Consider the following 14680-nt stretch of genomic DNA (forward strand, 5'->3'; position numbering starts at 1 on the left):
GATCAGGAGTAAGATCAGCCCTTCTACTCTGTCTGGGGAACTGCCCGCTGGAAACTGGAGCAGCAATTTTCCTGGAAGAACCCCCTTTTGTGATTGTTTTCCCTTGCAATTCACGTACCCGTGCCCCTAGGGCTGCAGTAGGTTTCCCATCCCACTTCCTCATGTCCTCTCCGTGGTCACGAAGGTAAAACCATAGGGTGCCCTGTGGTGTGTACCCTTTATATCCTCTCTCGAGCAAAAGAACGCTGACTCCTAATAGCCGAGATACTGGTCCATACAGGTGAGGAGTAGGACCTATCCTCTCCGAGTTGCTGGATCTCCCGGGACAGTTTCTCCACCGCCGAGACGAGGGAGGAAGAGAGACTTTCCTCATATTGCCGGAGTTGACTAGCCAGTTCATCCACCGTTTGTTCCTCTCCATCTTTCCAGGTCATCACTGCCAATGAATTGGCGTATGATGATGATACACTCCTTATACACTTCTGCCACATGGGTCGTGTGCACTTGACTTCATCCGGATCTTTGGATAGTTGTTCATTGTTCAGGTCACCATAAATCACCTCCAGCACAGCTAATTCTCTCAGAAACTGGATACCCTTCTCCATGGTGGCCCACTTGCTTGGGCAACATATGACATCTTCCTTGAAGGGATACCTTTCCTTCACGTTTGACAAGAGTTGCCTCCAGAGGCTGAGGACTCATGTCCCTTTTCCAATCGCTTTGTCAATGCCCCCTTCCCTGGAAAGGGATCCCAGCTGCTTGGCTTCCCTACCCTCTAATTCTAGGCTACTGGCCCCATTATCCCAGCATCGGAGCAGCCAGGTGACAATATGCTCACCTGGACGACGGCTGAAATCCTTTCGTATATCTCGCAGCTCACTCAGGGATAGAGATCGGGTGGTCACTGCCTCGTTTATGAGTTCTTCCTCTTCTTCCTCCCCAATCAGTGGCCGGCTCTCCTCCTGCTGTCCTCGTGATGGCCCTTCTCCAGGGTCGTCTGTCTTGTACACTTCTTCCTCTGCTTCCCTTTTAGAAAAAGCTTCTTCCTCTCTTACTAAGCGAGCCAACTTCTGCTTCCAGAATTTCTTCTTGTGTACAGGGGCGACTGATACCGGCACAGGCTGGTTCTTTGGTTCAGTCGAAGGGTGTGTCACCGGGGTCTGAGTGGCCGCAGGGCCTGTCGCTGGGGTCTGAGTGGCCACGGGGCCTGTCGCCGGGGTCTGAGTGGCTGCAGAACATGTTGCTGGGGTCGGAGCGGTCACAGAGCGTGTCGCCGGGGTCTGAGTGGCTGCACGGCGTGTCGCTGGGGTCGGAGTGGCCGCAGGGCCTCTCGCCGGGGTCTGAGTGGCCGCAGTGCGTGTCGTTTTATCGTCAGATCCAGAGACCTTCTCTTCCCTTTGAGGGTACTGAATGGTGTTGAACAGGGCTCGGTAGGCATGGGCCAGGCCCCAGCACGTTGCAATGATCTGCATCTCTCTGGAGTTGCCAGGGTGACAGCATACTTTGTCCAAATATTCTACTAACTTTTCAGGATTCTGCACTTGCTCAGGGGTGAAGTTCCAAAACACTGGGGGTGCCCATTGGCCTAGGTACTTGCCCATCTTGTCCCACACACCCTGCCACTCATAACTATTCAGCCTTGGGGCAGATCTCTGGATGATATTCTTAAATTGCTTACCAACTTTAGACAAAACCGAAACAATATTCCCCAGAAATACCAATAGAAGTATCTTAACTACCCAAGGATGTTCAAAATACTGAAAAGTTACTGTAATGAAGGAGGAAACATCATAGAAGAAGGTAGTGACACTGCCATTCTGTATTTCCTCCGTAAAAAAACTCTCAGAAAAGTCACTGTAATTGCTAGTTGCCTCCACGAAATGGTATCCGTGGTACAGTAACGGCTTCATTGCAAAACTTACATACCACACTAACACCAAGGTCAATGTTCTAAAAACAAACCTCACAAACGAGACATCACCAATCACTGCAGACCACAGCAAACTGCAAAACCCAACACCAATCTTTAACATGTACAGCAAAGAAAGGAGCACGATGCAGATTATACAAATCAATATCGAGAACAGAGAAACCAACATTGTGACCCACAACTATTAACAGATATAAGTTCCTTAATACACTCCGGTTAATCTGTTATTATCTCAAACCCTTCGAGCCCCATGTTGGGCACCAAAAAGGACTGTCGTGGTTTAACCTCAGTTGGCAACTAAGCACCACGCAGCCGCTCGCTCACTCCTCCCCCCACCCCCGGTGGGATGGGGGAGAGAATTGGAAGAGCACAAGTGAGAAAAACTCGTGGGTTGAGATAAAAACAGTTTAATAATTGAAATTAATAATAATAATAATAATAATAATATAATAATAATACACAAAGCAAGTGATGCACAGTACAATTGCTCACCACCCGCCGACCGATGCCCAGCCAGTCCCCAAGCAGCGGCCCCCCCGGCCAGCTTTCCCCAGTTTATGTACTGAGCATGACGTCACATGGTATGGAATGTTTCTTTGGCCAGTTTGGCTGTGCCCCCCTCCCAGCTTCTTGTGCACCTCCAGCCTTCTCAGTCGGTAGAGCATGGGAAGCTGAAAAGTCCTTAGCTAGTGTAAGCACTACTTAGCAACAACTAAAACATCAGTGTGTTATCAACATTGTTCTCATCCTAAATCCAAAACACAGCATTGTACCAGCTACTAGGAAGGAAATTGACTCTATCCCTGCCGAAACCAGGACAAGGTTGCAAGACATTAATGATTAAACATTTTTTAAAATTGCCTATTGGTTAAGATATTAAGTGCCCTAAAATATTGCCAAATGTAATCAGAAAAGAAAAGTAGGGAAGTTAATTTCTTTTTTCTTTTGTGTGTTTTGTTTTTTAAAACCCTTTCAAAAAACCCTTTTGGGACTTCTTCTATGAGAAAGAAGAAATTATTTTTTCAAATTTCAATTGCCAACAATATTTACTCAAACTATATTTTCTGGGCAGCCCGTGTCTGTTTCAACTTCACATAATCATGAGTATAACCAAGGTTAAAAGAACTTCTCAGATGATCTTTATCTACAAGGGTCTTGTGAGGCCAACAAAAACGATTAATACACTGTGGAAGAGAAGCTGGCCCAATAGCTTTGAGTAAATTTAAAATAGGTACAGATGGTTTCAGCAATCTTCTCCCTTATTCCTTTTTATGTTCAGAATATAACCCTAAAAACGTATTAAAAATTAATAAACATTTACAGGTTTAGATCAGTCTTCCAACTTTATATTTATTCTTCTGATTTCCTGTATTAAGAAAAGTAATACTCACCTGGGCTGAAAGCAGAACAAACTTCTTAGGTGGCAACATGTGTTGCTGCACGACAACAGGAGAATCAGTTATTGGAATAATGTCTTCATTTAGCGGTGTTACAATCTTCTGAACTTTAAATTCATTGATAGCAGAAAGAGCCCAGGAGTGTCCATCAACACAGGTGGTCATCTGAACAACAGATAGATATTATCCAAAGTTTGGCAACAGACATGGATTTTGTACATCCACGGTGATATTTTACTATTTACAATTTAAAATTACACAGAATAGAAACTACTCTTGACATAAGAAATCCCAAAGAACATAAGCAAGTTCTTGTATTGTCTAACAGAAGATTACCACCAAATTTACAGCTATATATACTACTTCTTTTAGGAGACAGAGAATATATTGCTTCTTTTGGGCGACAGGGACAGTGTTTTGTATTTAAATGTAAAACAACTTGCAAAGTGGGATCTTTTAGTGCTGCTTCAATATAAACAGCAACAATCTGTTAACCATATGAGAAGTAAGTACCAAATTTTATTTATTTATTATTAAAAAAACAAAAAATGCTGGAACTGAATCATAAGGGTTTACAAGACTTTCATGGTTGGCAGCAGTACTTTAAATATAACTCAAGAAAAGACGTATGGTAGTGAAGACGTTCCAGAAAACTATGTATGCTAACAAAAAACCGCTGCTCAAGAACAGATTGCAGTTTTGTTTGGGAAATCTAGCTGTCTGTTACTGTCAAATGCCTTGGAAAAAAGAGAGGTCAGCACTGGGGATATTTATGTGTAAGTTTTTGCAGGGAAGGGAGACGGAGTAACAAATCTCCTTTGTAAGTTATTAAAATGGCAGATAAATCAAAACCTTACTTTGAAACTTTTAACTTATAGTCTCTCCATTCACTCCAACTCTACCATTGCTCCTGCAATAATACTATTTTTTGACAGGTCATTCCTCTACTTCAGCAGAAGACTCCAGATTTCCTTCAGTGCTGGAACGCAAGGAATGTTCTCCCTGAACTGACGCATAAGGAAACTAACCCCCTCCAAACCTCTCCTACAAACCCACTTATGTAACAACTGGGAAAAAGAAAATCAGGAAAAAAGAAAAGAAAGAGTGAAATAATGAAGAGATTAATCATGTTTGAAATTTAATGAAGACATAGCATATCTGTTTAAATAAAGAAACCCAAAGTCCCTAGCACCTGTATTTTAAACAATCTTCTTCACCAAATTTTATCCTCGTCAATGAACACTACTATCGTAGAATCACAGAATGGTTTGGGTTGGAAGGGACCATTAAAGATCATCTATTCCAACCCCCCTGCAATGAGCAGGGACATCTTCAACTAGATCAGGTTGCTCAAAGCCCCGTCCAACCTGACCTTGAATGTTTCCAGGGATGGGGCATCCACCACCTCTCTGGGCAACCTGTTCCAGTGTTTCACCACCCTCAGCGGAAAATATTTCTTCCTTATATCTACTCTAAATCTACCCCCCTTTAGTTTAAAGCCATTCCCACTTGTCCTATCACTACAGGCCCTACTAGAAAGTCTGCCGCCATCTTTCTTATAAGCCCCCTTTAAGTACTGATAGGCTGCAGTAAGGTCTCCCCAAAGCCTTCTCTTCTCTAGGCTGAACAACCCCAACTCTCTCAGCCTTTCTTCATAGGAGAGGCGTTCCATCCCCCTGATCATTTTCGTGGCCCTCCTCTGGACCCGCTCCAACAGGTCCGTGTCTTTCCTGTGCTGAGGGCTCCAGAGCTGGACACAGTACTCCAGGTGGGGTCTCACCAGAGCAGAGTAGAGGGGCAGAATCACCTCCCTCGACCTGCTGGCCACGCTTCTTTTGATGCAGCCCAGCATACGATTGGCCTTCTGGGCTGCAAGCGCACATTGCTGGCTCACGTCCAGCTTTTCCTCCACCAGTACCCCCAAGTCCTTCTCGGCAGGGCTGCTCTCAATCCCTTCATCCCCCAGCCTGTACTGATACCAGGGGTTGCCCCGACCCAGGTGCAGGACCTTGCACTTGGCCTTGTTGAACCTCATGAAGTTCACACGGGCCCACTTCTTGAGCTTGTCCAGGTCCCTCTGGATGGCATCCCTGTCCCTCAGGCATGTCAACCGCACCACTCAGCTTGGTGTCATCTGCAAATTTGCTGAGGGTGCACTCGATCCCACTGTCCATGTCCCCGACAAAGATATCAAATACTGTTCCCAATACGGACCCCTGAGGGACACCACTCATCACTGATCTCCATCTGGACATTGAGCCGTTGACCACTACCCTCTGGATGTGACCATCTAACCAATTCCTCATCCACCAAACAGTCCACCCATCAAATCCATACCTCTCCAGTTTAGAGAGAAGGATGTTGGGGGGGACCGTGTCAAAGGCCTTACAGAGGTCCAGACAGACAACATCTGTAGCCCTTCCCGTGTCCACTGATGTAGTCACTCCATCCTAGAAGGCCACTAGGTTAGTCAGGCAGGACTTGCCCTTGGTGAAGCCATGCTGGCTGTCTCAAATCACTTCCCTGTCCTCCATGTGCCTTAGCATAGCTTCCAGGAGGATCTGTTCCATGATCTTCCCAGGCAGAGAGGTGAGGCTGACAGGTCGGTAGTTCCTAGGGTCCTCCTTTCTACCCTTTTTAAAAATGGGTGCAATGTTTCCCTTTTTCCCGTCACCAGGGACTTCACCTGACTGCCATGACTTTTCAAATATCATGGAGAGTGGCTTGGCAACTACGTCAGCCAATTCCCTCAGGACTCTGGGATGCATCTCGTCGGGTCCCATAGACTAATGTATGTTCAGGTTCCTCAGGTGGTCTCGAACCTGTTCTTCTCTTACAGTGGGAGGGATTTTGCTCCCCCAGTCCCTGCCTTGAGGTCCATCCGCTCGAGAGGTGCGGGAAGAGAGATTGCCAGTGAAGACTGAGGCAAAAAAGTTGTTGAGTACCTCAGCCTTCTCCTCGTCTGTTGTTACCAGTTTGCCCGTCGTGTTCATCAGGGGGGTACACTTTCTTTGATCTTCCTTTTCTGGCTGACATACCTTATAGAAGCCCTTCTTATTATTCTTTGCGTCCCTTGCCAAGTTCAGCTCCAGCTGCACCTTGGCCTTCCTGACCCCATCCCTACACAACTGGGCGAGTTTAAAATTCAACAACAGTCAGCACACTATGGACTGGGGACCATGTTTTCATGTGCTTGTGCACAATATGCAGCATGCTATAGACAACAATATTTTCAAATATGTTAATTAGAAGTCAAATCTTAGAAGTCAAGGCAATTGCTTTTGAAACATAGCTTGCATCAAGCTAGAAAACATGGCTGAACTGGGAATTCCTACTAAGAGATCAGTTCCCATTCACTGACAAAAACGCCTACTAAGAAAAATTTGGGGTTTTTTTCTTTGAAGTATATTGATTAGTAGCTTTGTGTTTCCAAACTCCTCATGGAAGTTTTCTGTGAACTACCCATTTCTTTCAGATAGCATTATTCAAGTATCCATTATCAGAAAGAAAGAAAAAAAAAAAAAAAAAAAATCTATAATCCATCAAAATTGTATAAAAGTTTACTGTAGCACCTGTGTTTCCATCATTGGCTTTTGAAAAGGGAAAGAATCATGATTGATACACCACAGGATGTCATTATCCTCATTTTCTGAAGCTGCCATCAGCAGGACCCCTAGCAAGAACAGCGATATTAAGTTTGTATTAGAAGCAATAACCATGCATTAGATGCAAATTCATTAATTCCTTATTTAGTAAAAATCAATCTTTAAGTCCTCATCATACAATTTGAACAGCAAATAACATCTCCTGAGTTTGTATGTCATGGGGTTCTTCAGGAGGTCACTTTTAACACCATCTTGCCATCTACTCTGAAAGGTACAAACAAAAATGAGCCTAAAATAGGTAGAACGTGCCTCAAAAATGAGATGTTTAAACAGGTCCTGGATGAAAAACAAACCATCCGGAAATGACTTCAAGGATAAAAATCAGTATGTATGACTAAAAGGGTCAGCAACATAGAGATGTTTCTCCCTGCATTTCTACAGCACTTAAAAATTCAGCCTACAATCAGAAGTGACATAAAGCTGGAACCATCTGGCAGCTGTTTGGTAGCTTATGTGGTATTAGTAACTAAATGAGTTTAAAAATAAACAACAGTCAGCACACTTGGTAAACTCGGCAAAGATGAGAGGCACTGAACAGGTAAGAAGCCTATTCTATCCCCTGCTTTCCAGAAGTAATCGCACGTGGCTAGACATATAGGCAAATTTGCTCCACATTAAATCTATTTTATGGAGAGATTAGCAATTGCAAGAAGAAAAGGTTGATCAACACATGAATAGAGTTCTCTGCTCAAACACTGTACCTTGCAGAAGAACTAAATTCTGAAAAATGACAACTTTCCACTTCCAAGAACTCTCCCATTAACACGCAGAAGCCACGTTTAGTTCTCAGTCATTCCCATTGCTTCAAACTTGCCAATGTAAAATAGTACGATAGTGACTGTCACAAAAACAAACAAACAAACAAACAAACAAACAAACAAACTCATCTGAGCTGTGTTCCACTGCTTACCTTTGCTATAAATAGCTCTGTGAACCTTTGAGGGCTTCTCCACATTAGAAGAAGCTGAAAATCCAGGCGGCAAACGGACATGAACCAAGGTTAACATAGAGGGACGAGCTGTTGGATGCTTAAATTGTGAAGTACTAAAATACAGTCGGACACCTGAACAAAAGGGAAAAAAGGTCATAATTTTGTTAAATTGTGCAGATGCTGTTTATCAGTTTAAAAGGGGGGCAATTAGCATTGCTTTCTTACCTGCATGTGTGATTGCTAGTAGTTGACAGTATATGGATTCAGAATTTTCAATCACTGCTATTTGAACAATAGGCTTAAATACAGAACGATCTATTGTTCTAAAACAAACAAACAAACAAACAAACCCCATATGCTCTCAATCCAAAGAAATAAGCAAATAACATTCTTCAAAAATGTACTGTGAAACTATTGGCCTTACAGGAATCCTCTTACATTATACTTATAAATATACCTGGCAATGCTTCCAGCAGCAGAAACTATAGCATTTTGTGAAAGAGAAGTAACCCTGGTCATTCCTTGACCATCTTGTCCCAAATCGTAAACCTGCAATATAATAATACAGCTTAGTGATTTACAGTTGAATTAATTCATACAGCCTCACCTATCAAGCAGCAACTCAAACTCTATTTTTATTCCATCCTCATGTTTCCATATAATTGAGGGGAAGATCAAAAGGCTACTCTTTCCTCAGAAGAAAGTATTTTAGGTCTTAAACACATACTGTGTTAGGGAAAGATAAACCAGAATAATATCCTGACACACCTACAGAGAATTCCCAGGTACTGAGGAAAACTTAAAAAATTATATACACATTAGTAACATAGCCAACAGTCATTAGAATAAGTCACATACTTGCAGCACTCCTTTTTCTGAGCGGGTGTATAAGGTATTTCGAGAGTTGTCAATGGCGATTTGAACTACAGGATCTGAGGAGTGGGAACAAAAGGAAGAAGCAACAAATCAACATTGGACTTGGTGAAAACAAGTTTAAGACAGAATATCTATAAAATAATTAATTGCAAGTTAACAAAAACTGCAGGAGTCCCACACAGGACTCCTACCAGAAGGGTTTTAAAACAGCAAACAATTTCACACAATTATTAGTAAACAAAAAACAAAAAAACAAAAAACGAGCAAGAAATTGCATAATAATTTCAAATTAATGTTTCACTAATCAGTGAAACAGGGTAAAATTATTTACTTAAAGATTCTACTGTTTCCAGTGATCCCACTAAGCACATATTAATTTTGTACTACAGAACACTAACTTTAGTCATAAATGTCAAACTTTTTAGGCTTTGGTATCTATATCCTGACCTAGACGCACAAACAAGCGACCTGATTTTCATAATCACCAACCACTGCAAGTTTCATTGACAATAACTATATGCATGTAACGAGGAAACCATTCAGTCTAACTTCTTGGTAGTATTATTTAAAAGGTTACATTAAGTTATTGGGTAAGTCTTTAACATCAGTACTTACCATCCTCTGAGAACGTGAACTGTAGCAATGAAGGAATAAGGAAAGACAGCGTGCTCTTTGAATGATTAATTTTTCTACAGCGCTGGCTAAACCAGCCTGCCTCAGCCTACAATTTAAAACAGATACAGCATTGAAAGAAAAAACAAACCAAAACAAAAAACAAAGTAGCAGTTATATTTAAAAAGTCGTTAACAGGACAAGTATGAAAACAAGTAAAAATCTAACTACACACCATTGATTTCAGTGAAGCATATATTATTCAATTGAAAGCAGTAGGTGATCATTAAAAGGAAAATTTTACATGAAAAAAGGGTGCAAGATATGATTTTAATTTTATTTTTGAAGTTGACCAAAGCTGCATTGCTATTCCTCATATAATTACTACTTCTTCAAAGAAAATGCATCTATGCTAAGACATCAGAGCAGTTGTGCAAATAAGCCATGCAACATAATTATGGAAGAAAGAAGATGGCAAATCTGACATGTTTTAAAGCTCTTAGTGCCTAGACCCCACAACCATGAAACAATGAAAAATGCTTGTGTGTAAAACCTATAATCACCTGGTAAGCTACTTCATATAAGCAGCCATCCTTTCCAGCCAAAAAGATACGCCCATTATCAGTGGATGTTATTCCCAGAATGTAAGTATTGTCAGTAGGGAGCGAATAGAGAGGGTCTGGTAGCAGCTGCATTCCGCCAGACATATTGTCATTGAGTGATCCAGTACCTTAAATAAATAAATAAATAAATCCTCTTCAGTTTTTAGGTTGTTTTAATAAATATTACAGGTCTGTGATTAGAAGCATTTCAGAAAACAGGAAAGATTACAGCAAATTTCATAATTACTAAACACATTCTGGAATAGCTATACTCCAAAGTGAACTGCAGAGTAACAAATCTTCTGTTTTTAAAAAAAATTAAAGAAAATTCTCTGTATAAGTTTCCAAGTAAGGAAATATAATGTTTTTTCATTTTCATACATTGTCATCTCCTCTAAATCCCGACAAGTCTAAACCACAGATTTCTACATTTCTATTTCACATCAAGAGAGTATCAAAAGAGAGCAAAAGATTGTAATTCTCTCACTTTCTCAAAACAATTGTGTATTTTCTCTGTTAATATATATGGCATTAAAAAAATGGTATCAGGTTCTCAATTTCTGTGGTTGGAATACAAATGCCAACGAGGTTAATGAACTCATTAAGTTTCAAGATTCATGCCCATCTCATCTCCTTCTCTAACATGCTGCTTAATTAACAGGAGTATCTATTTTAAAAGTTGGTTTTTTTTATGTTAAACGTGAATAATACAACTCAATGCTCCTATGGGAGTCCAGGATCCAGCAGGTGCACACCCCATAAAAATTATTTGACCCCATCTGTAACGTGATTTAAAAATTAGCAAGGGGCTTACCATATGGTCTTGTTTTTCTTTTTTCAAATGGCTACTAATAAAATATATATAAAAGTATATATAAATATATATAAATATACTTGTTAATGCACAACTGTGAATGCTACCCTAATAGCTTCTTTAATTTACTTAAAAAGAGGCAGGAGGAGGAGAGAGAATTACCTGCTTGTGTATTAGCACAACTGAGCCCTAAAATCACAATATCAACGGGGGTAGCCAGAACAAGTAAGTGTTGTACATGAGGCTGGAATATACCTAAAGAGGGGAAGAAAATTAGATTTTAGTTTGCAGCCAACCTCTCAAACTCACAATGAGATATCCACTGTATTCTTTGGATAGACACATCAGCTGGTTAGAGGGAAGTCATATTTAAGACCTAATGATCTGTGAAACACTAGAATTAGAAAGCAGTATGAGTCAGCAGTTCAGCTTCCAGTTCATGAAATACAGGATCTTTAAAATGACATTTTTCTTATAAATGTGCTTCTTTTAAATTCAACCCTACTGCCGATTCAACTTTGATTTCAATGTTATGTAAGCAGTAGCTATCAAAAGAACTGGGAGGGCTAAAAATCAGGATCTCATGGCAGTTATCACTTGAATGTGTAAATTTATAAACAGTACAAACTTTAGAGTATGATGTGGCAAAAAAACACAAGCTCATCAGTGTAAATGACTGTTAAACTATACATTATTTTTGGCTTGTAATTAATTTCATGTTTCTAAAAGCAAAAAAAACCCCATATATCTTGCATATATATATGCGCACATAAAACACAGATTTTTACATATGCATATATAAAAAGACATATATAGAAGGTTCAGTAACTGCCTAATTCTAGTCACTAGTCATATATTCCTTACCTCCCTTTGGCTTTACAAGACCCACTGCAAGAATAGTTTCACTAAGGCCATCAAAATAAGCCAGATCTCCCCTGTCAACAAACAAGAAAAAAAAACCTGCATAGAACTTGTCACATAGTATCACAGAATAACAAAGCAAACAAAATCAGATACTGTATTTTTAAAAATTAATACTTATTGTAACATTCGGAAGCCATCTATACATTTTGCTTCGGGCAAAAGCAGGTCCAGCAGAATGGAATGCCAGAGAAGTTTCACAGCAAAACTATACAATCATTTGAGCTGCTTGAGAGTCCCTATAGTGGAGTTTCAAACCTGAAACCCAACTGCAGTATTTTATATTTTTTGATTCTGTTAATTCATACAGTCTACTCTGAATTACACAATGCAGCATCTGCAATGCTGATTAACATCAAGAGGGAGGAACTTATTTTTCATGGGAAAAAAATACAATATATCTAAGTCAAAAAACCCCAACCTCTTCCCCAGTACCTTATGATTAACACCATGAAGTGTTGTATTATTTGGTGAATGTATTTAATGCACTGTAACACAATATAAACGTATGGAGTGGAGCTATGTGAGGCACAATCTTAACTTTAATCTTCTTAAGAAATGCAAGAATATGTATAAAGCAATTCCTACTAAAAGAATTATTACTATATAGACAAATAAGGAAACAAACCTGCAAATTATAAACATATCACTGCTATTTGAAAAGATAACGAAATTATTTTCGGGTTTATGCATCCTTAAAATAAGTTAGGCAGGAGAGCTTCAATCACAATACTTCAAAGTACTAAGGCCATATTACTTACCATTGTGGGAATGACTGACCACTGTATATGCATCAGTGTACTTACTAAATTTACTTAGAAAAGTTAGGCAATTAGTATAATTTTTTTCTACTTTTTGGCATAATCAAAGCCCTAGCATAAACACAGCAATAACTTTAGGATATTAGATATGTCTAACTAAGCAAACGCATTTTCCTTTCTTCCATCTCTAGATTATTTGGCAGCAGTATTACTAACTCTTAAAAATCCTTAAACACTTATTCAAAAATTTCAGTAAAACCTGAAAGGAATCAAGATAAGTTAAACTGAATAGCACACCTCTGTGCTACCAGTAAACAATCTCTCACTACTGCAATCGCCTAATTTCGATATAATACCAATAAAATATCATTGGGAATGTGTTCTCTACATACCCGTCTTCATAGTTCCACATAAAAATGTCACTGTCGATGGTTAGCCAAGCTCTGCTGATTTCTGAAAATACTCCCATCATACAATTGCACTGCATATCTGAAGCACTGCTGATGTAAGGACTAAATGCATTTCAGCTAGCAAAGGCAAAATCCCCTTTGGAGCACTTTAAAAAATAATATTACTTTATATATAGTAGTACACAAACTATGTACCATAAACATTCAAAGTTCTTCATACAGAAACTAATTCCACCAGCAACTCTACACAAATAGACCTTGTTACCACTTGGAGCCTTATGAAGGGAACATGAACAATATCAAAGTTCATTTTTGGGAGTCTAACAGAAAGATCAGGGAAAAAAAGATTATGAAAGAAAAAAGTTCATTTCTAATATTATTATTTACACGACCTAACACATTATTTTTCATCAGGATACGTCCAAACTGCTCCACTAGCTCTGGGGGAAGTGGGACTCTGCGGACTGAGCTGATCTCTGGAAGATTAGGTATTGACAGCAAACCCGGTCCTTGCAAAGGATAATCCATATCTGACATACCAGAAACAGTAGGGCTACCTGCAATTAAGAACAACAACAAAGATTAGACTTCCTATAAAGGATTAGAAATTTACAAAAAAATGTTTATATTCTCTTTCTCTATCTTTACCTGATTATTTCCTAATCTGTGAAATCTAAATTAGACTAATGCGCATTTCTCATTTTAATTTAGATTAATAACACAGGCCTTCAGACTATGCAGAAAAACATGTCTTGATACTGCAAAGACTTTAAGCATATGAATACCACTACTCACAAGATATGTGTGAACAAAGGCTTCTGTAGAAGCAGGACCGTAAACAATAAATCTAAATCTCAAATCAGACATGAACAAACAGTTTTGCAAACAAACTCTTACGATAACTCATCTGCCCCCCAGCCTACTCTTTACACCATTTTTTCCATGATACTCCCCAGCCCTTTTTTCATTGTATGGCCAGACATTAAATATGCCACATGAACAAGCCAGGAGCATATTCCTTCACCTAGAAAAGCTGATCTGTGCTCCCAGTATGAAGTCAAAATACCCATGTACACCCATTATTTTATGTGATGTGTATCCATGATGCTGCTAGGGCAGCTACACTTTAGCCATACACATTACATCATATCATAACAGAAAACAGACACTCTTTACTTGTATCCTGATACCTGCTGGATATACATTGATTAGGTCACCTACAGCTCTAGAGTACCTCTTCACAGCCCACTTCGCCAGACAGTTGGCACCAATGAAGTAGGAAATGCTGTCTTGATGTTTCAAGGAAAACAAAACAAATGCTTGAGAAAAGCTATACCATACATCATAACTACATGTAACATACAGCTATAGACAAATAAAAGTCACTCAAAGTGCCGACCAAGGCCACCCTGCAGGGAGCCGCGGGGCGGCGAGCGCACCGGGGCGGCTGAAGCGACGAGAGCCCGAGGCAGAGGACCACCGAGTGCTCCTTACCAGGCACCGGCACCGCCAACAGCTCAGACAGGTCCGGGTAGCAGCGATCATACTGGATCTGCCGGTCGATAATGCAGCCCGCGATCTCCAGCACCTCGTGCGCGGTGAACGCCGCGGGGCTCATGGCGGCGGGCATAGTGGGGGGGTGGGGTTAGGGAAGGCTCCACGCATGGCCAGAAGGCGCGAACTCGCTACCCGCTGCTCCGCACCCCACCAAATCCCGTCAGGCCTTGCGCGTGTGACGTAGTCCCGCTGCGCCGATTACCG

At 40.5% G+C, this 14680-nt stretch overlaps 1 protein-coding gene across 1 annotated transcript in view; it reads right to left on the bottom strand.

The window, feature by feature from the left end:
- Positions 1-14595, bottom strand: part of LOC143172070 (nuclear pore complex protein Nup155-like) — a 37712-nt gene extending 23117 nt beyond the window's left edge. Inside the window, exons 1-13 of the mRNA XM_076361305.1 lie at positions 14414-14595; positions 13339-13476; positions 12902-12998; positions 11692-11762; positions 10990-11082; positions 9975-10141; positions 9415-9520; positions 8782-8855; positions 8381-8472; positions 8149-8246; positions 7903-8055; positions 6900-7000; positions 3322-3492 (exon numbers count right to left, since the gene is read on the bottom strand). Coding sequence (XP_076217420.1) covers positions 3322-3492; positions 6900-7000; positions 7903-8055; positions 8149-8246; positions 8381-8472; positions 8782-8855; positions 9415-9520; positions 9975-10141; positions 10990-11082; positions 11692-11762; positions 12902-12998; positions 13339-13476; positions 14414-14549 — 1497 coding nt within the window. The 5' untranslated portion in view covers positions 14550-14595. The remainder of the gene's footprint in view (positions 1-3321; positions 3493-6899; positions 7001-7902; positions 8056-8148; positions 8247-8380; positions 8473-8781; positions 8856-9414; positions 9521-9974; positions 10142-10989; positions 11083-11691; positions 11763-12901; positions 12999-13338; positions 13477-14413) is intronic.
- Between the last annotated feature and the right edge of the window lie 85 nt (positions 14596-14680).

Source organism: Aptenodytes patagonicus, chromosome W, assembly GCF_965638725.1.
Source record: "Aptenodytes patagonicus chromosome W, bAptPat1.pri.cur, whole genome shotgun sequence".
Lineage (NCBI taxonomy): Eukaryota > Metazoa > Chordata > Aves > Sphenisciformes > Spheniscidae > Aptenodytes > Aptenodytes patagonicus.